Source organism: Styela clava, chromosome 6 (assembly GCF_964204865.1).
Source record: "Styela clava chromosome 6, kaStyClav1.hap1.2, whole genome shotgun sequence".
NCBI lineage: Eukaryota > Metazoa > Chordata > Ascidiacea > Stolidobranchia > Styelidae > Styela > Styela clava.
Window position 1 is genome coordinate 11,240,048 of NC_135255.1, and position 24,730 is coordinate 11,264,777.

At 33.3% G+C, this 24,730-nt stretch overlaps 1 protein-coding gene and 1 long non-coding RNA gene across 3 annotated transcripts; both read right to left on the bottom strand.

Annotated features, from left to right (window-relative positions):
- Positions 1 to 190: 190 nt before the first annotated feature.
- LOC120331484 (dynein axonemal assembly factor 3-like) lies at positions 191 to 24,671 on the bottom strand. Of its 2 annotated transcripts, XM_039398569.2 has the most exons (11): positions 18,092 to 18,289; positions 16,282 to 16,433; positions 15,270 to 15,363; positions 14,616 to 14,773; positions 10,683 to 10,859; positions 7,606 to 7,728; positions 5,962 to 6,087; positions 4,598 to 4,862; positions 4,402 to 4,516; positions 3,800 to 3,874; positions 191 to 3,071 (listed from the first exon to the last, which is right to left on the bottom strand). In XM_039398569.2, the coding sequence occupies exons 1-11, from the start codon at positions 18,165 to 18,167 to the stop codon at positions 2,930 to 2,932; spliced, it is 1,503 nt and encodes a 500-aa protein (XP_039254503.2). In that variant the 5' UTR covers positions 18,168 to 18,289; the 3' UTR covers positions 191 to 2,929. The 2 variants fall into 2 exon arrangements, with proteins under 2 accessions (XP_039254503.2, XP_077969591.1); XM_078113465.1 differs by lacking the exons at positions 16,282 to 16,433; positions 18,092 to 18,289 and adding an exon at positions 24,525 to 24,671.
- Positions 21,718 to 23,446, bottom strand: LOC144424612 (uncharacterized). Its single transcript, XR_013476836.1, has 3 exons — positions 23,238 to 23,446; positions 22,632 to 22,703; positions 21,718 to 22,543 (listed from the first exon to the last, which is right to left on the bottom strand). It is a non-coding gene; the product is annotated as an uncharacterized LOC144424612 (long non-coding RNA).
- Positions 24,672 to 24,730: the final 59 nt, after the last annotated feature.

Genomic DNA, 24,730 nt, shown 5'->3' on the forward strand with positions numbered 1-24,730 from the left:
CAGACTGAAAATATACAAATGAAGCACACAAAGAATTAGAATAAAATATCGAGTACAAATTTAATTATCACAGTTGCCAAATACTGGTATTTGAATGATTCGTTCGCTTAGAACCACATTGGGCAATATCTAACTACCGGTACTTATCAAAGATTTGCATTTTAAGCTAACATACTTTACCCCTTTTCAAATACTATATCATGGTTAATTCAGTGAAATGGAGAGAAAAAATAATAGAGCAATATCAAATTCATCTCAGACTTACAAGACCAAGGTCGACAATTGAACTAGTCAAATCTTACACAAGCCAATACATGCCATAACGGAAATCAGACTTCTTGTTGTGACCCACCCTCTCCATGTATCCATAATGTTAAACTACCAATCCATCTTTAGAGTTTTAATTCTACACCAAATTTGATAACTTATTATGAAAAGAACCAGCAAGGGTCTAAAATGGGCATGTTTATGAGTTGTGCACAATAACGAACAACTCCTGAGTGGGTATAATTATAACTGTAATTTTTTTTTACAAAACCAATCAAATAAATCATTCACAGCAAACGGTTTTACGAGAACAATAACTGAGCTACAGTATATACAAAAAGACTGGGGAAGTAGTAATACATGAAGGAAAACAAAAAAGTATACAATCATACATGAAACAAAACGAATCATGGCGGAACCGCAATAAACACACAAAACAAAACGCATATATATATATAGCTACTTTTTTTTGATAATAAGGACCAGGACCAATTTGCAACAATATTAAGAAAATTTTCTGGTTTCCCAAAACAAGAAAAACAAAAAAATTCATCACAAACTTGATTGGTCAAAGAGTAACTTCAGACCAATTATTCCAAAACCAGAACCAGAACGGGAACTTAAACCACCTTCGTTGAGTTTGACATTTTGCTGAAAATATGACCATGTTATTCTGTTTTTTTTACAAGAGCTAAAATATGTCAAAAATAAAGCCATAGGCACTATAAATTTGGTGTTACTGAAGGTCCAAGGGCAAATTATTATATGACATGTTATATATAAAACTAACAGATTCGTTCAATAAATTTCTAATGAAAAAATTTCTCGTTTCTGTAAAAAAAAACTTGGACAATACCCATAGTTCTGGATATTCAATCCTTTATTGGTTCCTCAAAACGATGGTTCCTCAAAACATATCCTAGTAACAAATTATTGTAAAATTAAACTCCATATTACCCATCGAGTACAATTACTTCCTAGATTATTCAATTAGATTTGTTTCACCCAGACCAAAATTAAGACTACAGCATTTTTAGATTTGGCAAAAGAACAAAGAAGCACACACAGTGAAAATATTACAGACAATAATTGTACCTGCACTAAAATGAAGAGAAAGTAAAGATTATATAGAAAGGAAGTACCCAATTGTACGAAAACAGCAAAGGCTTGATTCGTCCCAAGTCTAAACCAGCATTCCCTATCTATTACATAGTTATAAAGCAGACCACAGAATAGATCTGAAGTATTAATAAGACAGCAATTTTAAATTTCATTTTTAGAAGCACCGAGCCTATCCTTCTGGTCAACAAGGCTAGAATTATTGCTGACAACACAATTTATAACAAGAATTACCAGTGAATTTGACTTATTATTGCATCAGTCTATTAACCATAAAAGTCTTTTTCAAAAATATCTAAAAATTCTACAAACCTACCTACAATGGTGCAAAACAGGATAGCTAATGAGGTACCTCATGGAATTAACTGAAACTCCATCACAATTTTGAACAGAAACACAGACAACAAATTCTCATTTTAGCTGAGATGTAATAAAGCTATTACTTTACAATACTGGTTATATGAGGTATAACAGAGCCCTATTTTTTTCCCCACCTATCCTTTGAATATGCAGAATGAAAACTAGAAGATAAAAATTGAGCATTGGAATTACTTTTTCGCTCATGGTAATATCAATATTAATCGAAAATATAAAATCATTAAACTTTGATTGTGTGATGTGAAAGTCTACAAAGCAAAACAACTAAAAAATTGGGAGTAAATTGAACGGAATTCAGGTGTCAGTCGAACTAACAATGTACCTACAAAATGAGTTCCGATCTTAAATCTAAATCATATGAAACCCTGTTGGGACAGGTTAATACCATCTCTCTTGAATGGATGCTCGAGACAAATTAGTTTGAATAAAATAGTGATATTTTTGGACAAAATATAAGATTTTGAAATCGAAATTGATGTATCTTCCCCAAAATAGATTCATTGAGTGCTTGGAAATAAATATAAAACTGAATTCTGGAGTATGAAGATAGTTAGATGTAGACATCTCCTGTTCCAATATTAAATATCACTTGAAGATTGGGATATTTCAGAATTAAATAAGTACTAGTCTGCTGTCACAATGACTTATCTATATTCGTTTCGGGGCTGGAGACAAGCTGGTTGAATTCACAAGAATTTCCGCAAGGAATATTAAAACCATGTAGAATATTTCAAAAGCATTCATTCCTGGAGATGCATATGATTATGTAAATATATACTCAAGATAGTGGATCCTTGAACATAATAAGAATATATGCATTTTTAATATAATCGGCATATTTTGGTATCACTTGAGTTTGAACATTTATCGAAGAAGAGCAGTTCTACCAAAAGTCGAAAGTAAAAGAACGAACATGTAAGTCGGGATGAATGCAAAGATACTGTATATTAAAATATCCCAACCCTTCAACTTAAGAAATATTCTCACTCTTCTACTCATACAAAAAATACTCATTTCTTAAAAAAAGTGTCATTATCACTGAGATGGTGTTTTCCTCAGACCATCAATTGTGCATATTCTCAGTAGTCATAAAGTACTTTAAAACGAAAACCTGCCGTTGCTTAAGATATGGTGCAACATATTTTTTCGAAAAATTGTCTGAAAATCATATGTTCCTGAATGCAAATTTGGCAAAAGAATCTTTTGGCGATGGAACCTGTTTAGGTTCGAACCCGACATCGCGAGCCATTTCTGTAACTCTTTTGGCAAAACCGGCAACTTGTTCTTTGTTAACGTCCAAGATGAACCTGATATATTTGTGAAAAAAATGGAAATTGTAAAATAAATTGTCGTTGTTTCTGTTTCCCAACCAAATATGACACAAGCATTCAAGAGTGACGCTGCTCTTACGGTAAAATAACTCAATATAGACAAAAAATAAAACAATAAATCACCTCAAAATGTGTCAGATTAAGGAACATCTAAGGTACTCTTCAATAAAAATGCAATAAATTAATAGGATTTACATATTTTCCCTGGGGGGAAAAAAGTCGATAAAGTGGCTAATCATATGCGAACCACGGACTCTCATCTGGTTACGAGTCCATGTCAGGTGTGGGATTACTACGCCAGTTATTTGGTTCAGATGCATGAACTTGATGGTGGAAGAAGCCATAACTGACCTACGGTTACTTGAGCCCTGCTGCCGCTAAGAGTCTAGCAATTCACTCACAGTACAGAATTATCCCCCAAGGGATTCAAAACAGCAAACCCACACAGGGTAATCAGAGGTGCTGTGGGCTGTGGCAAGCGTATTCCTAATGCTTTAGCACGATGCGCCACACCGCTGAGCCGACAATTAGCAATAGTATAATCATATTAAATGGGTGGTGACAAATCATGCGAAATCCGTACCTCTCACTCGTTGTGTTTAAAGTGTTTGTATTAGGGTGAGAGGCATTCATCATACAGAATATAGGACAGTACATGAACATATTACGAATATCACTATATAATTTTGAAATAGTTCACTCACTTTGCAAGTTCTATAATAAGCACACATTCATCCGCAAACATTGGTCGTAAAACAGGAGTGAACTGTTGCACCATACTGAAAAAGAAGAAAACATACACATTAAAAGACACTAAACACAGCTCTTTGCTTTTTCCAGACACGAAGAGGTCCGACACCACAATGGCTCTGGCTCCCTGCTTTGAAGCTTCACTATTTTGTTTCTTCGGAGCTGAGGTCAGGCTAGTCCATAGCCATTGTGGTTTTTTGGTATGACCACTACCATGAAACTTTGCAAACATATTGAATATCAGAAAATTATGAATGTAAAAAATAGATGATCGAGAGCACAGCCACTAAAATTTCTTGTAGTTCAGACTCCAGCCCCATCTAATATTGTAAGCTTGGCTCCAATCTCCGAATCCACAATCCTTTTTCATGGCAAGTATTCATAAAATGTTGCAATTACATTACCGCATAAATAAGGAATGGAATAAAATATGAGTGACCTATGCGAGAGCCACGAGGGTTAAGAACCTTTCACTGGGAACATCCTGTGAAACGATTTTAAACTGAAAACATGACAATTCAGAGAAATAAACAATGTATGCAACACAAATAAGCACCTTGTAGACATAAAAACAACATTGAAGAGTTTTTGAAACTTTGATTTTTTGTGAAGTTCTGCCAGACAGTTGAGTGATAAAAAGTGCACACAGACGTCGTCACATTGTATTGGAGCTGTAGAATGATGAAATAAGATGATTATAGTGAGATATGTATGGCCTTCAAGACAGAATATTGAATTCTATTCCATCATACCATAAAATTCTTTATTCTTGTGTTGATGGTGTACATGAGATTCATGTTTATGATCTTCATGATGAATATCGTGATGTGATGAGCCATGGTTGGTTTCTGTTGTTTCCATAGCAACATCGGTTGCCATAGCATTAGGATCTTCATCCATTTCTATAATTTTATTTGCATCTTCAGTTTCTTGTTGTGCAGGAATTTGATACCTTTCACCACTCTGAAGTTCGTGGAACAAACAGAGTAGATTGTGTAGCGTTATATCTTCAGAATTCTGAAAACAAAAACAAAATAGAGTGATAAAAATAGGTAGTCAAACATAATTTGTTCGAGTTCGGGTGTTCGAGTACCAAACCTTTTTTGCCAAAAGAAACAATGGTAATTTTTCTACTACATTCTTACGCATTCCAAAATACCGAAAATATTGATAGAGCGTGCACCTGAATTACAATAATTATTTAAATGTGTCACAAAATAAAGATAAAAATTATGTATCATTTGCAACATTAGATTTCTCTAACATTTCCTTATTTTTTTAAAATGTGGAAATGACTTCGCCATGCCATACTGTAATGCAAGATCAGACACCTAACACCATTCTCGTAGTTCACAATAATTTCTTCTTTCAACCTGATAGTTGTTCTCACTGTTCTTCTTCTTTCCTTTATCACTACTTTTCTTTGGTGTCATGATCAACGACAAAAAGGCAAGAAAAAGCACTAACTAAAAATTTCTTAACACATGTTACCCTGCTAATGTTCCCACTTGAACAGATGCTTGTTGAATAACTGAGAGGCAGCTAAGATGCACGATTCGGGTAAGTTTGGGTGGACAAGGGAGAGAAAAGTGTGGCCAAATGTTATAGAAAAGCGTTTCCATAAGTAGAAAAAAAATAAATAAAATTTTTGAGTAAAATATGGGAATTTGGGATAAAAAAAAAAAATTGTAGCCCTCTAGTCATCCTCGAGTACTGAATATTTTAAATCAATTGATCATCCAACAACAACAATTTGGCACAACAATTCCTAGATTCACATTAACAATCCGTAGGTTAACATCATGTCCAACAATGCAAAATTTATTATTCTGTTATTGAGTGTGATGAAAACAATTGGCCAATTAAGCATAGATCGAATCTATAATTAGAAAACAAAATTTCCATCTGATTCATATCAAACTGGATCATGAACTGCTGTATTCCTGTATCAATGTGAGAGAGAACAAGTACTTTACATCAAACAAGAAAGCAATGCTCTAGTATATTGACTCGAAGATCGTGTAATAATACTGGAACTCATTAATAAAGCTTTAGCACCGACTTTGCTGGGAAAAATCTATTGTTTAAAGCGAGCAGGGAAATTATACAAATTTACCTTTACATGTGCTCCGTTTGCAGTTTTAAATAATGATTGCTCCTCGCTTTCTACACCAAACGTTATGAATGGTCCTGTGACCATATCACCCCAATATCCCCTGGTTGGTACTCTTGACCCATCATTCTGTCAGAAATAAGAGAATTTTCTGTTTAAATGACAAAAACAAGAAAAAATAGTTACGGTATGTATAGGAGAGACAAATACTGAGAAGGGAAAGGCTACTCTGATATCCCTGACAGGGACATTAGAAATAGAAAGAAATACGGTAACATACTTGTTGGTGCATTTTATTTACATCATGAAATATTCGAAATAATACATTTATTCAAAACAAGCTGAAAGGTTAATTCTACATATTCAAACAAGGGACCGAACAAACACCACTCAGCGTTCTAGATTACTGAGAAACAAAGAGAAGTTCAAGTTTTTTGTCAACTTTTTTCACTTTCATAGAAGTAATCAAGAAATATATGAGTTCTGCTTTTTTCTGGGTATACAGAGTAATTGACCAACAATATAATTCAATCAAAATGTCCGTATGACATAGTAAAAAATGGCAGAATATCCATTTTTTCAGATTAAATACCATGTGCCACAAAGGATGAGGGAAGTGCAGGTGAAAAGCAATACACATGACCCATGGGACCTGGAGATGTCACTACTTGAAGATCAATAATAAACTCAAGACTAAAATAGATATCGTGAAGAGATTTTACTGCATAACTAAGTTTTTAAAATCCAGCTTGGTTTTCGTCTTGAACATTCAACTGGTAAAATTAGTTGTCATGTAAAAATTGACAGCATAGGAATTTTATTTTATATTGTAATATTTTGAACCAAACTACTCTGATAGTGACAGGGTTTTCAAAACGAATCAAATATTCAATTAATGTGAAATTTATCATATCCCATTAAGTAAATTTTTCAATTTAAGAATAATTTAGAACATTTTCATTTAAAAATTAAGAATTTTAAGCCGTCAGACAAGCAGATCAAAACATACTATATCTCAACTGGTAATAAACAACACAGAAAAAACAATCTCTTTATGTTTCTGTCGTTTTAGATGTGAACAACATGACTATATAGTAACTAATGTTATTTTCAACATGAATTTGCCCTCAATTTAGAATGAATTCGGTCCCTGGGTGGTATATATATATTAGGTATCCAATCACATCTTTATTTTGATGAAAGTTATACCCAAGCAGATACTCATCTACCAGATTTGGAAAAAAATAATGTAACTAATTTAAAATAATATTAAAATGAATCCTACAAACATTTCTAACCCTGTACGATGAGTCTCAACAACATATTATGTTTCAGCAATATTGGGAAAAATATTTTTGAAACATTCTTTAAATAATTAACCTAGGATATATATTGGTAAACAAGATGGATTATACGTTGATAATGAAGCTTCATGTAAAAGGTATATTATTTAATAATATTGGAACAAGTTGCAATGTTGTTGACTGAAATTGTACCCAACTAAAATTGGGAATTGCAGACACTTTGAATATAAAATAAAATTGATGTATTGCAGATAGAACATAATGAGATACACAACAAAAATATCACTGTTATTACAACCTCATGAAAAAAGCAATAAACTGCACAATAAAAGTGTCAACATACTCTTTTTAGTACCAATCCAGATGATAGTGTTTTGTTCGGTCGGTCGTAAACACCTTCTCTTGCTTCAAAAGCAATGCCTTTTTCCCTCCATCTCACGTATTCCATTTTGGATATTACTTTAGCCTGTAAACAAGTCAATTGTCAAATCTAAATGGATATACTTATGGACGGCAAATGAATAATTCAATTGAATCGAATGTGCAAAAACAACTTTCAACTCTGCAACGATGAGTTTTCCCACTAGAGACTAAAAGCAATCTATTTGTTATGAAAACACTCTTGATTGATATATTTTCCTCATAACAAATATCTACTGATAAAATAATTGCTTATAGAATCATTATTTAGTATTTTTGTTGTGACTGCAGTACTGTATTGCAATGTATATTAATGAACTTCAGTTCATTGCTGAAATATATTATTCAATTCTTTTTTGCTCCACTCTCGTCCAGAATATATCATTCACTATATTTAGTAAAAGTTATCAGTAAAAGCTATTGGAAAAGAATAGTACTTTTGATAATGCTTAGTAGTGCAGTGATATTTACAGCTGAATAGGCAACAAAAAATATTCACATTACATTTTGCAAAATAGGTACATTTGGTTATGCAAATTCACTTCTTTTGTAAACCGGTTAAATCCAAAAGCCACAATTCTGTTTTTCAAGCTAACAATGTCGCTGGTTACTAGCTTAAATCTTTCGAAAAAATAACAATAATCCAAATACAAATTGTACAAAATTTAACAATAAATCATTAGGGATTATTATAGCTAAGCTGCTGAATATTATCCAATTATTCCAGGATAACATAAACTAATTCCTCATTTTGCGGTTCAATGGAGTACAAACATGTTTACAAATTAAGAACTAGTATAGAGCAGATCTATAATACAATTTATCATCGATTTATGATTGTTTGATGTAAATACAAACTACGGTAGGTAAGAAGATTATGCTTGGCCAGTGATTTACATACATTCATGATTTCCAAAATTAGAGTCATTCAGGCAATGTTTTTAAAGTGATATATTTTTGGTAATATAGTTGGTCCATGTATAAACTGCACAAATTTTAACGTAAACAATTTTGCACATTAGTGGAATGTTTCTCCCAGGAAAACACCACAGAGGCACAAGATAGATGTAAAGTAAACAACAGAGCAAATGCCTGAATGAAGAGCTTGCGGTGTTAGGTTCACAAAGTCAATAATAAACTTGTTTGTGCGCTGCCATCTGACCACATCTGTATTATGATGGATTAAAACCACAATCTTGAGTTTTGAGCAAATTTTGAGATTCTGTGCTCTATATACAGTAATCATTCTGACTGCTTTATATTGAATTCTAAAATTCATTCTTTACTTTTCGAATTTGATCTACTATGTGTATTTTATATAATTTAATATAGCCTATTTTTGTATTTAATAATGCAGTTTTCCCGACCTATGGGTTGCGACCGAAAACTGGGTCACCTGAAATTTCGGCTGAAATTTCGCTTGGGCCGCTTGTTTTTTCAACCTAAAAATTATAGATGACATGACAATGACAACCACTTGAAGAGAAAAAATGAACGCTAAGTCTCTCTACTAATCAATATATCAATTTTGAGGGAATTGCAATCATTGGTATTTATGTTCAGTAACGATGATGAAATGCCACAAAATTAATTAAAATTTTTCTAGGATGTGTTTACATCAACAATGTATAGCTTTTTACTTGTACTGAGTCTCTTTTAATTAAAAGGTCAGCTTATATTATGTTAAAAACAAATAACAATTTCTTTTTTGCAAAATTCACAATAAATACCAATTCCATCAGATTCAATTAATCGGAAAAAAATCCATAAAAAGCATAAGAAATAACCTGTTTCAATCTCCCACTTATTAAGGATAATGTCAATGCCGAATTGCCAATTTAATTTTTAAATCCAGACAAGATATGCATAATAGATGAAGCTAACTGAAACAACAAATACTACCAAAAGTCCAATTAGTTAATCCTATGCTTAATTAATGTGATTGAATTTTGAGATCTCCAAAATTAGTTATTTACGGTAGTAAATTGATGAATTCAATTAATTAAAAACCTTTCAAATAATCATAAACTATTTAATATTGGGTAAATAACATTATTGAAATAGGAATGTATTTTCGAGCTCCAAAAGTAATGAATGCATAGGTAGGTTAAATACAGTATATAGTTTTATAAACTTCATAACAAAGTATGCGATAACGTTAGTTAGTACAAGCAAGAAGGAGAAACAGTGTTGACAGAAAAATGTAAAGGTTTATAGGAGAATGGCATTGAACCGGTATGATATAATTACACATCTATTTTTGATATCGAGTGTTGTTTGTGAAGTGCATGTATAAGAGCTATTATGTGTTTGAAAGTCACAAAAAGTGTTTAAAATTACTAATAGTAGTTCAATGATGATAACTGGTAACCATTTATAATTATAGACTTATAATTCAATATCCCAAGTACAATATATTTTTGATGAAAAATTCCACAAAGTAGTACTAGCATTAGCATACAGAGAGTCCTCAGGTTACGACGGTCGCGAGTCGCGACTTACGCTGTTTCGAGATTACGAATGCGCACTCCATAAAAATATAAAAGATAATACTGTACAGTAATATCTAAGCCTTTAAACTGGATCATTGTGATCAAGAAAATCAGTGCTCATTAGACAAATGCGAACTATTACAATTATGAACAAATAATCACTAAGCTTCAGTCACATTGTACACAGTTTCAGTGATACTGTACGCCATTTTGGTTGTTTAAGCCGTTTTTTTCGTAACTTGTTTGATCGTTTTTTTTTTAGCTTATTGGCCTTTGTTATGGACTCGAAGCGTAAAACAGATGTTTCTGATACAGTACGATATGTATAGAGTAATTTATGTACTGTACAGTATAAGACTTTGGCTGTAACCGGATGCGATTCGCCATAAGAATAGGCCATGCTTTAAGCTTTCCTCTCCCCCGGGATAAATATTATCCTAACTTCATAAACAAAATTGTAATATGAAATAAAAATCATACACTATATTATACAAATGCTCTCACTCACCCCCAAATCATGCAACTTCATGCTTAGGTCCCAATCATAGGCCCCTGATCTTGAATCGTACCGCACTCCGAGGTAATGTCGTAACCTTGCATCCCACATCGTTGTGATATTGAAGTACCTTGGGTCAGGTTCTCTCCAAAATTTAAATATTCCTTCAATGAAGTCTCTTTCTCTAAACTGAAAAAAAAAAAATTATTTTGGTTGGAAACTATGAAATGTGCCTTTTATAAAAAATTGGGGACTCAAGAGAACCCACACAATTATGCACTACATTCGAAATATATATATAGCATGATCACCATGACTTTGAATTTAACATACAACAAGCGATGCTTAAATATATGGACATGAGGGCCAAAATGAAGTGTTGATGGTATTCAATCTGTCGCAGTAGACTACCTGTACGACAGTCTTCATGACTAACACGAACGTGGAACGATCACAATGTGAATCATTTTTGATGACATCATCACACACAAAAAACGAATCCCACAGAGCTCACAGAAATTTTTGGAATAAATGAAAGTAATGGCCTAGCAAAAAATACAATCATTAACCATCAAAATTTCAAATCAATTGGTCAAGTAACAGTTCAAAAATTTAATGCGATTTACCATGAAACTAAAATGTGAAAAACAGATATTTTCTGTTGATAATCAAGACCTTACAAATTGTGATGGTATTTCAAATGAAAAAACAGTTTTTTTTTCTGAAGGAGAAAAACCCCGAAATGTGAGCGAGATGAAACAACATAACTAAGTTTTTTGCTTGATCATAAGATTCATAATAATAATAATAATTCACAAATTTTTTGAAAAAAGATAGATTATCCCAAATTATAGTAACTACAGAATTAAATTTTAAATACAAACTATATGAAATTGATATCCACAACTATTACACATCAAAATCATCACATATGACCTATTTCACCAGGTATCTCCTCATTCTCCTGACATATTAGTGGTTGCTTTACAGAGTCTTGTTCGGAATGAAAGGCGTGAATGAGAGTCATATAAAAACATTATTTCACGATTTTTTTTGATTAAATATTGCATTGTTTATTTCTTTAACTTATTTGTTTTAACTTATAGGTTACATCCATTTACCACAGGTACTACTCACTACAAAGATAACACACTGAGTTATGCGTCATCAAAATATAACATTTCTTGATTCATAGTGATATAACAACAAACATACTCATAGTTATTATTAAATCATGACTGCAATTTACTATTTTCTTTGAAAATGGCAATAACTTGATCGATAATTCCCACAATTAACAAATTTTACCCAGGGATGTCTAACTTAATCATATAAAAATGATATATAATATATGATATTATACAGTTTAAAAATAATTTAGATAACTTTTGACATTTGACAAGTCACAATAAAAATGTCGCAATAATCATCCCAATTTTTCAAATCAATTATTTTTGTAAAGATACCAGTTTGTGTCAGTTTCTCTGTTGAACATGAATTGAATTTGATTGCATTTAATATACCTTGAATGATAATGTTTTTAAAAGTATATCTAAAAGTATTATAATGAGTAATTAAGTTATAAAATATAGATTATAGCTATCATAACACACAATAAATTTATTGTTGTTGCATATTTCTTTACAGCCTTAGTGAAACATATTGATGAGGTATTAGAATGGCCTCAGGGAACAGACCACAATTTCAGCTGACAAAACAAAATCATCATCTCTATCTATCCTATTACATCATTTGTCAATAAGTTATTTTCTACGATAACTAAAGCAATTGCTGCAAACCTGCAGCTGCATAACAACAGAAAAAACGTAATCAATGAAGTGTTGTTGGATTTCACTTACTGTTGGTATTAGAATGTATGGTGCTTCTAACAAGCGAACTTTCATGCATCAGGATAACTGTGTACGGCTGACTACATTTTCTATGTTAGATGGAGATATCCTGGAGTCAGTTATTTGACAAAATGATAATACTAACAAAAAATAAATTCAGTTTATGTAATGATCAATTAGAAATGCTGTAGGTAAACTAGTGGCGGAATAAATTGTGCATTATTCGGTGCTCCCGAAGTATGCGAACCAAGATGGCGGACATCGGAACGTAACATGGGTAACAGGTTACGGTTGGGCGATAATTTTTTTCCAATTTTTCTTATTTTAGTCCTATTATCAGTTCGAAGACTAGCCAAGAGCCTCCCGTAGTATTTATACCTAAAATTATGGCCTAACCCTAACCTAGTACACATATTACATTCCGATGTCCGCCATCTTGGTTCGCATACTTCGGGAGCCCCCATTATTCAATTGAGTTTCATTATTTAGTAAGGAGTCACAAAGTCCTTGCCACGCACGACTGTCGATTTTATGTAGCTGGTGTATTGACAACCTATAACCTAAATAACATGCGTGGCTATTCCGTGGTTATGAGGAAAGTATGTAAACCGATTGAAACTAAAAAAGACAGAATAACAGCCTTCTCTTGTATACCTTTAGTCACTGACAGATTCAAACTAACTGTCCGTACTTACTATGATGTCATGACTCGTGAGGTTTTCTCACAAATTTAAATTTGACATTGGTTTCATCATTAATAAGACTCATGTTTACAAATTTTGATTTCCTTTGTTACAAACACACAAAACATCGCAACAGTTTGTGCAGTGTCTCATTAAATTGGTGGATTGATGAATTTAGTACAAATTGCAAAAGCATATTATTGAATAAAGGGAACACACTGCATTACCATATTTCAAACATGACATGAAATCAAAAATAAATCTGTGTTTCAAAAATATAATATTCAATCATAAAGTTAAATATTGTAATTGTAAAGATATATTTATTTTTAGTTTTTGCGGGTCGAAAGATTTCAGATTTATATCTAAGTTAGACAAGTTCACAACCATAACTACCACTTAGCTGGGAAAATATGAAATTTCTATTATTACAGTCAATGCGTAATATGGAAAGTTGCAAAATTCAAAAGAGCATGTCATTCAAATACAGATAAACAGGAAGCATAGGCTTGCGTCATATCATAGCACAATAGAAATACAAACTAATTTGTTTTGTGCTGTAAATCGATTCCAATATAGATATTATGACTCTTCCTATGGGAGTAAGGATGTTTAAGAAATTTGATCCCGTCCATCTGGGAAACATATCTGTAGTACTACTCATAAAGAAATAATAGAAAATTAGCTATCATCTACTACAAAAAGATTTGCTGGTGGAGAAATGAAACAAGTCCAAATATGGAAAGCCCTCAACTTAAATTGGAAAAGGCCCTGATAAAATGGTTGCGCTCTGAAATTTTCAGTGGTTAAAGATTGTTGTTTATATTCAGAATAGCAGATTATCCAGTATATGCCACCCCTACTGGTATTCAAATCCCAGTGAAGAGATAAGTATAATGAATAACATTGAACATTTCATGAAATAGAATACCGCAATTTCAAATAATAAATCAGACCACCCAATGTTTTTTTCAATTCATAACATAATAAATGTTACCCATGCTAAACAATGTCTACAAAATGATTTTAACATGATAAATCAAACAGCCCATAATTAATACTGGCGAATAAATCATAATATTCATTACAAATACCTTTATTAACAAAAAATATTCCGAAGATCGTCATGAAAATATGTTTTTCATATTGAATTTAAAACATGACACAGACATCGGATTCTGATATCAAAATGAAAAACCACAAAATTTTTCAATAAAAATTTTCGAAGCTGCCGATATAATATTTCAAGTTTGCGGAGAAAATATGAAATGGACTATTCCAACTGTGATACTGAATAAATGGTAAAAAGTAAAAAATGGTACAGGTTTTACAATACCATTGAAAATATCTAATAAAAATACATGATTAATAAAAGTCTGTCTCATTGAGGTTGGCCATTATTAAAAACACACCTTTAGTTGTGACATATCCACAATCGGCATTCTCTCATCAGCATAATCCAGGTCACTTATCATTTCTAAGAACAAATTTCCTTTGTCTTGAACATATTGATAAGTTTGCTGGCGTATTAATGTATTGCCATATATTTCAGCAAACAGTTCAGTCTTTTCTGAAAATAATAAATGTTTTGGTTTTATCTTATAACATAAAAATCTGGAGAAATATAAAAAAATATCTTTTGAATAATCTCTCATATATGGCCAAACAAAAAAATAAAAAAGGGATTAAGGAGCAAATTCCAATGTTTGATTGGCTCTTCAAAATGAGCAAGATAAATAATATACCAGAAACCAGACAAACAAAAATCAACCTAGAATTTAAAGTCCAGGCTCTGGAATATGCTTTGAGTTTAGATAGATAAGGAATTGAGATAGGAGAATCTGATAACTAAAATATATCAGATATAGAGTAAATAGAATAAATTAAAAAAATATAAAAATAAACTCAAATTTTCTGAAACACTTGAAGTACATGTTTTATCATTCCAGACATTCTCAGAAAAACCATAATTGATTATCCAAGTATAAAGAGGTCGTTTCTCCAAATAACCATGTCTGTCTATTTTACATCCTACAATTAAGATAAATGGTTTGACGTTTATTTACCTTGCAAACCCATTTTGTGGGTAGGTTCAACTGCCAACGTGATAAGAAGCAGATGCCTCGCTAATAGTTCAGGATTGTTTTCTATGACATAGAACTGGAAAAAAACAGAAGGTTGTTATTTATCATACAAATAACTGTGTAAATTGAACAAATTTTCGATGCTATTTAGTGTGATTTTGAATATTCCAAATGGATCGATTTTAAAGGAAAAATATGAAACAAAAGGTTCAGGTGGTACGAGTACTAACATTGTGCGTGTCACAGGCTAAACCACCGGACCCAGGATAAAGTAAATTGGGTAGGCGATTTTGATTTTTTTTGGAGAGTGAATAAACAATAATATCGGTTGGAGACTGAAGACTTATCGATCGAAACTGCATTTCGATTCATGACTCTATAGTGACACCGCGTGTCCCATCACTAATTAATTCATAACTAGCTAATTATATGACATAATTCATCAAAAATCAATAGGCTTCTGGTCCGAGATATGATGAATGCACATGCAAAATTCGGAGCAGATTCAACCATGCCTTCATGAGATAACGCGTGCAGATAACAGACAGACAAACAGACAAATACCTATCAACATACTTACCGATCTAAAGATCGATAAGTAATAAATGTAATTTACATTAAATAGCATTATATCAAAGAGACTCAAACACCCTTAACATAATTATCTATCCTAAATCAAACATAATTTCAATTTGGCTTAGTCCACTATATTTCAGAAATAGAATTGAGCCGCTAACAATAAAACCAGTATATTTAATTTTAAATAGAATCAAGAACGTGTTGCTCTATATTTCATAAAAATAATTAAAAATGTTTTGTGACAAAAACTCAGCAATGGATCAAGAAGAAACATGCTTGTAATATATCTTATATCAATAACATAACTACTTCTCTCACAATCATAAACAGACGGTTAATATATAACAGATAGGCATTCTACCATATGTGCATGGTGGTCCCTAAAATTATATACAAATATTTAGTAATATCTCACATGTATTTTCCTGTGTTTGTGCCTTTTTCTTTGTGCAATAGTTTTAATAATATGTCGACAGTCTCCTGCCCCGACAATGAGGATGTTAAGGGATTCATGTTCATTTTTACTTGCACCTTTGGACATTTCCATTCCATGATTGTTTTCATCAACTGAAAGAAATACAGATATGTACCGTAATTTAGAAGAAAATTTTTGAATTATTAGATTTAGATGTATACAACAAAAATATAATTTACTATCATCATTCAATGTGACTGCGGTTATCTCTTATGTTCATATATGACCCAAAAGATTTGAAAATACTTGCCATATTCTCAATGGAGCGCATACTTTATAACGAATATGAATATGAAGAGATCTGAGATCACAATAATAAAGTGCCTCTATGGCATAAAAAGCAGCACAATTTCTTTCCCCCACCTGTGTTGATCCCCCAAACCTAAACCGTATCGACCATTTTTCATATCTCAATTTTTAAAAGGCATCGGACCCTGTTGAAGTACTGCGCAGCAGGGTTGGGGAGCCAGTTATAAATTACAATGGGTACGGCTCCAGCGCCACAGTATATTTTACTTGTAGCTCCAGCTCCGACGCTCTATTTTTAAGCTCGGAGCGGGGTGCCAACTCCTGCTCCTTAACATAAATTTTTTTAGGTATTACCGTACCTTTATCATGAAACATCAGCCCAAATTTAACTTGAAACTTAAAAATTAATGTTACAAGTTTAATTAACAAAAAATTATAGGATGAAAAGGATAGATTTCATTATTTCTATATTACAGCGTATTACAACATTATAAAAGATCCAGCTCCATCTATTTGCTTGGCTCCAACCCCGTGTGGAAGTGGTGACTCCTCTGCGGCCCATGGGCCGGGGCCACGGCCCATCGAATCGGGCCTCAGCCCATCAGGCTATGGGCCGCGCCCATCAAATTGTGTAAGAGGACTATTCACTTGGCTAACACAAACAGTCCCCGAACTCATAATAGAACTTTAATGTAAAAAATCTGATCTGTTTTTGTCCTGACCCTAACCTGGTACACATACTACAGGAGTATATTTTTTTGGTTCAAATTTTGACAACTTTGTAAAAATTGAAAATTTTGGTAAGATAATTGAATTTTTCCTGATGGGGCCGCGGCCCATTGCTTGATGGGCCACGGCCCATGTGGCCCAATCAGATGGGCCGTGGCCCCGGCCCATAGGCTGTAGAGGAGTCACCACTCCTGTAGCCAACCCCGTCCCTGTAAAATGTTACGGCTCCACAGTTCTAGCTACCAAGCCCCGTTTCACAGACACTACTCCGTCCATCGGTGTTGGGTAAAAGCCCCTAAACCCTTGAATCTAGAGTCAGCGGCCGTCCGATTCGCCGAGTAGGGTCAATGACGAGTTCAAGTCACTCCATTTCGATGACTTGAGTCACTTCGAGTCTTTGATAAATTGAACTTAGATTACAACTCGAGTCGAGTCAATGACTCAAGCCTCTCCAACACTGTTAGCTAGTTTAATTTGCTGCAATACACGAACCTGATTACTTTTATTATTTATAATATTATTGGGTTATGCCATTTCTCCTATCCTGTCTAAAACATACTTTGTGTTATTTTTTATTTCACTAATCAGAGTTTTAGGTTGTATTAATTAGATCTGAATTAGAGTAGATGTATTATTTTTTATTTGTGAACATTGGATTTATAAAAAAACACTCAAGTTGGTGATCTGTAAAGAATCTGCTCATCAGACTTCCCAACAAATATTGCTTAGCCTTTGAGTCAAATTTTAAAAACAAAAACTGGGAGTTTCTTACCCTCTGCTTGCAAGTCCAGAGACGAAGTAAATCCCCACCAAGTAATAGATCCAAAACCTTCTCCTCCAGATGACATATTGTGCCGATGGGTGGTGTTCAACTCAACAATAAAGGAATTTAATAAAACATGGTTAAAAACAATTTAGAAAGACCTGGAGTAAGCTACATTAGCTAAGCTGCAAAAAATAAATTCTGTAATATGTTGAATGCTTTACTTTTGTAGATGTTGCCTCAACCACTACAGACAAAGCAAAATAAATGGAAAATTTAAAGCCTAAGTAGACATGTAGATGCACTCAATTAAATTTGTTTGAGACTTATAACAATGTAATACTAGTCTATGGACGTATTCTGGCAACCTTTACAGAACAGCACAGTTCTTCTATTCCAAGAAACCAAGTACAATAGTTAGTGCCAACCCCTACTTTACGAGACAGTCTTGGCCTCCATATCGGCAAACTGACAATGCGCAATGCCTCATTAAAATTATTACTGAAACAAACATGCATGACGTGATCGCTTCTTGAAGACTATTATTTATCTTTTTTTCCAAATTCTTTTTGAGTCTTCTGAGATTCGATGTTTCAACCCAGATTTTGCTGAATTTTATGTTTCATGGGCACTTCATCATATCTGCATATTACAGTATTAATAAATGACATTTGATGACTTTTTTTTATTAATTGGCTGAAATTTTGCCAACATTTTGAAAATTGTTACTGCGTTTATTATGATATCAGACAACTGTATAGTGATAATTGTTTGATTTTTCAAAATTATGCAATAAACACAAGTATATGATAGACTGATACTGTGATAGATGTAGCCTATACTTTGCCTTTCTTAATCCTGTAACTCATGAATTAACGTTACCTGTTATAACATAATTCACTCTTATTCAGTTCATTGTTTAGTAGTAGTGCTTCAAGTCATTACTACATTAACCTTATCACAAACCCATTTCTGCTATTACAGTATTGAAAATATATGCAATATATTTTACATTTTTGTGTTCTTTTTTTGTTTGCCTTTTTTTGTATTACCGGTAATGCATTCGAATGTTTAACCATATCGACTTTGAGGTAGGCTATAAAAAATTAACGGAAATGAAATCATGAGCAAAATTATAAGAGCAGGCATATACGATACCGTGCCGGTGCGATAAAAATTCTGAAATTTGGCAAACGGCGTGCCTTTGTCTAGTGGTCGCATAAGACAAAAATTTTGGAAAAGATTGAAGTTATAGCCTATTTTTTGTTATGAAAAATAAACTGAATAAACAAATAATGAACTTCAGAACCAGATAACTGAGACTAAAAATTGAGACTCTCCTGTTTTTTTTTTTTTTTTGCCAAATAAATTCCAATGCCAAACTCTCCTGTTTCAGAACGCACAACTCTGCGACTTTTCGCTATGAAGAACATGAAAACAGGCGCAACGGTTGGCGCAGAAACAAGTTTATTAGTTATTTGTCTAAGCTTTGCTGCCACCCGATGGTTTGTTGATAATAATTATTTTGTTGAATACGTATAATTTTGGAAATATGTTTTGCTCAATGACATTAAACAACATGATAGGCAACTCTGACGTCACTCCATAAGACTACAGGCAAAACATTGTATTTCATGATACGCTCCAATGCACATATTTCTCGTCGCCTTTCGCGTCCGTTTTCCGCTCGCTTTTGCTACTCGGCGTCTTTTTTACGTGTAGTACCTGCCTTTTTGCGCCTGTAACGAAACAAAATAATCTCTATATCTAAAAAGTTTTGCTTACTTGGAAAGCTGGAATAACAGGCAAGCTGTAAAGAGCAATTCTGGACATCATAGACGTTTTTTTTTTATCAGAGAAGATTACAAACGCGATAGCGGAAAGATTTGTGTGGAACATTTTGCAGATAATGACAAAGTTCAAAGTTAGTAATTTTTATGTTTGCGCTTAATCATTGAAATTTCATTTAAAGAGGGTGTCATACAAAACTGTGCTGCGATACAATTCCATAACACAAAGTTTGCACCTATCGAACTTGCTTTTGTAGGTGAATTTATTAGACATATTACATATTCAGTTAATCGTAGGTAACATTGCTGGTACATAATGCATCGTAGATAGGTTTGTTTAAATTTAGGAATTTAGCTCATAGCCCACTAATTAATATTATCTTCTATGCAGGAGGTTGCAGGGCTGAATTCAACTTGCAGCCTTACCGATCACCTGACGATGCTCATTTAGTTTGGCTCGAGCAAGTCTTCTTGAAATGCTTGTGTGGATGGAAACTACCCATATTTTTTGCCTTCCTCCGATTTTAGACAAATTTATTCTGAGGGATTTCGCATATAATTCTCACTGATTGTTGGCTGTTTATAATTCCTATTGATTGTGAATTCTGATTATAACAATGAGTTGAAAATTTTTTTACCTAATTTACTGGCACCTTCTTCTTGTCAATACTTCAAGCTGAGGTAATAAACATGACAATACATTTATGTCATCTGGAAGCAAAATATGCACACTAATTAATAGTTTGGCACATTGAGATAATACATCATGACAGAAAATACAAGTTAAAGATATGTATGACCATCACATGGTAATTAAAATTAAAAAAAATTAATAGGGGCTGTGGAGTATGGAAAGTTCAAGACAAAGAAAAGAACAAATGTTCATAGCTCATGAACTCTCAATTTTGCCTCCATTGCTTTGTGAAGGCCAATATATTTCGAGTGGCTGAATTGGTTTACCTTTATGATAGCAACGATTTTGTATTTAATATAGCGAGATTATTTTAATTTAATTGAAGTGATATAATTTCCCAAAGCAATGCTTGAATCGTCTAGAATAGATCAGTGGTGTCAAACTCATGGGTTTTCGAGAGCCGCATTGCATTTTGAAAATTGTAAAAAGAGCCGCAAACAGTTTTTGATAATGTATACTTAAAAGATATTTTTAAGATAGTTTTAGTTTGTGACATATATTGTGATGCAACTAAACAGTTGGATTAAGTTTTATTATTTTCTTCAATTTCAAATGCAATTACATATTAATATTTGCACCCCACTATTATTGCAACATTTGCAAGTTACAGTATTTATTATAGAAAATCGTAAAATTCTATGTACAACCATCAAAATCATTTTTGAACAAGCTTTGAATAAGGAAAAAATAATACATACACTAAAAATAACTTAATCTAAATATATGAACCTAAAATTAACAAAAATACTACAGTATAAACTCAATGTTTTAATAATTACATTTGTCCTGGCGTTTGGCATCTTTTTTGTGTCACCAGCATACTAACCCAGTCTGAAATGATTTTATAGTACCAACTCTAACTAACGAGGCCACATGATCATGGGTTTATCTGGATCTTTACGAATGTTTAATTAATTCCAGTAATGCAAAAAAGTTACTTTTATCATTTCATGTATAGATCAGTAAAAAAACAAATGACAGATTTTTTCGACAAGACATTTCGCACTACATTGCGTGGCATAGGATTGCTTGAATTATTATTGATATTGATTTTTAGTAACTAAGTCGTTGTATAATTATATTAATATACAAACACATGGAAATTTTCTGTTCGAAGTTGGTCTTCGAATTTGTCGTATTGACTGCTGAGCTTATTGTGTTTTTTGATTGTATTGACGGAAATATGACAAATTAAACAATGTGCTTCAGAATTTTGTGAAGAGCAGAAATGTTACAACTCCCATTTTCTTCGAAAATGCCACCTTCTTCATGTACTTTGCGTTTAATTTAATTACTCAAGTGTTTTATTCAAGTATTCTTTTGCTAGCTTGATGTGTATTCTTAATTGGGTCAAAATGTGGACAAAAAAATTAATATTCCAAAACTACTTTCAGTAAATTGTTTTCTGTGTGAATAATCAATTTCACTTTAGAAAGTTTGAAAAATCTATTACATTTAGATAAAAAAAAAAAAACTTCAAAAATACTATTACAATTATTGTTAAGCGTTCGAGGGCCGCACTGGAAGTTCTCTGGGGCCGCGAGTTTGAGATCCCTGGTCTAGATTGAAGTTGTTCAAAAAATATATGATAGTATTTTATCATGAATGATGATTATACCCCTTCCGGAATTTCTTCTATAGTACTACCAAAAGTTGATGAACCAAATATAACACAGGTGCAGTGAGGTACCCGTAATCCTCATTTCCAAAGCTGTTTTAAGTATGTCTGGCGTGTTTTGTGCCTTTTTACAAATAAGACCGCTTATGCAATCTTACGCTTTGGAATTTTTAGTTATTTTCCTCAAGCCCTGCAGGATGTGGGGGCCATACACAACTCTACCGGAGGGTCAAATGTCTTTGCATGCCTCCATAGGTTGTTTTTCTATTGCAATTTTCAATTGCATTATATTTCTTGGAATCACACTGTCACTGATATGTCGCCAGACTTCTGATATCTCCCCGTCTGCTATAGTTGTCCTGTGAATAAATAATAGGAAATTGAGATTAGACGAATAGTTGAAAGTTTTGCTTTATGTCGGCTTAATTTCTTGATTGATATACTTACTATTTCTGCTATTGCCTCTTGTGCTGCAAGAGTCTCACAATGCTTAGACAGGTTTGTCCACAACTTTCACATCTGAAGAAAGAGAGGAGATTTATTAATTTTCGTTAAGAATAAATAAAGCAGTCTATATGATTCAGAATGGAAAAGCTAATAAATCCAATATCTCATGTTTTATTTAAAAAATATTTTACTGAATTTGGTATATAAACCAACTAATAAAAGGGTTTAGTCAGAAAATTACAAGCATTCGTGGCTCCAAATACTTGAGAAATCAGACTATACAATATAGACCGGTATGAGTGAAATGTTAGGTGAACTTGTTAACACTTTGATTCAATACGCAAATAAAAGTGAATGCGTAATAGTATGTTACAATGAGCAGCAATCAACAATGAGTATATATCCTCACTGATTAAAAAAATCTAACTGGAGGTGCATGAACTATTTGAAACCATAAGGGGTAAGTAAATATGTAATTTGGCAAATGGGCAACTACGTACCGTACTGAATTAATAACTTCGTAGTATTTGACAAAGGCTGGCTTTCCCACATGTACTTAACAGTGCGATGCCCGGGTGTGATATACAACAATAGTATTCACCTTACCTTTTACCGATTTCTTTTTACCCCAACTTTCAAAAATATCATTAAAATCGACAACAACTGTCAAAGCAGACACGAACACCATTCGTGCTACGCCTTGAAAGCAGCACACATCCGCTCGTTTTCGTCTCGTCAAGTATGTGCATTGGAGCGTGCTATCGAATACGATCTTCGGACAAAAATGCCGGAGTTGCGCATCATGTTGTTTAATGTCATTGGTTTTGCTATACAAATACACTCGTTACCATATTTATAATGTTAGTCGAATTGTCTACAATTAAGCTCCTATATTAAAGATGTATGCAGTCAGACCCAAATACATATTTGACTGTCAGAAGCTGAGAATCTTAAATGTTTGTCGCTAAGTTCAATCATATTTTAATTAGATATCTTTGATAACCGATAATGTGACGAAGAGCAGAGACAGGTTTGTAGTCGATTTCTAAATAAATAAACAGGCACCAGTCATGGCAAGAATGGGATGTTAGAAACACGACAATCGAAACGAAAAAAAAACGAGAAATATAGAAACACCAGACTGGCTAAAGGGGCGTGAAAGATGAAGTATATAAATGCTCTAATTCAAATATAATTTGCGGATATGATAAAAACGTGGCGAATAAATGATGAGCGTCCAAGATTGAGTGACAAAATGTGTTTCGAGCGAATGAATTGAATTAACTTGAAATTGAATAAGAGATTGATCGATATGATCAGCGTTAGGAATACGCTCGCCACCGCATCTCTGATTACCCTTCGTGGGATCGCAGGTTCGAATCCCATGCGGGGCTGATCATGTGCAAGAGGATTGCTGGACTCCTCGCCGCCGTAGGGTGGTTCACGTAACCGCTGGTCGGTTACGGCTTCCTCCGCCATCAAGTCCATGCTTCCGAAAACAAATACCTGACTAACTAATCCCATACCCGACATGGACTGGTAACCGGACGACGACGACGCCATATCATTAGGCCGTCTTATCGGTTATCCTCTCCCCCGGGATAAATATGTAAATCCTATCCTATCCCCTATCTATGACCAGTGGTTTCAGCAGGAGCATTATATAATATTGTCCTTGGTTCCAACACGACGAAGCAATCCCCCACACATCAAATCACACCTTTGACTGGTTTAGAGAGTGATTTCAGCTGATCAGCAGTTACGTCAAGTGGGCACCTCATTTATCGGACTCGAACAATCATAAACAGACGCTTAATATATAACAGATAGGCAGTCTACCATATGTGCATGGTGGTCCCTAAAATTATATACAAATATTTCGTAATATCTCACATGTATTTTCCTGTGTTTGTGCCTTTTCCTTTGTGCAATAGTTTTAATAATATGTCGACAGTCTCCTGTCCCGACGATGAGGATGTTAAGAGATTCATGTTCATTTTTACTTGCACCTTTGGACATTTCCATTCCATGATTGTTTTCATCAACTAAAAGAAATAAAGATCACACCTTTGACTGGTTTAGAGAGTGGTTTCAGCAGT

Bases quoted from the DNA above. Each gene is read 5' to 3' on its own strand.
- LOC120331484 (XM_039398569.2), bottom strand. From the start codon at position 18,167: ATGTCATCTGGAGGAGAAGGTTTTGGATCTATTACTTGGTGGGGATTT. The intron at 14,774-15,269 runs GTAAATAAACGT...TATTATTTTCAG, and splicing joins CCACAAAATGGGTTTGCAAG to AAAAGACTGAACTGTTTGCT. The intron at 6,088-7,605 runs GTATGTTGACAC...TATTTCTGACAG, and splicing joins CTGGATTGGTACTAAAAAGA to AATGATGGGTCAAGAGTACC.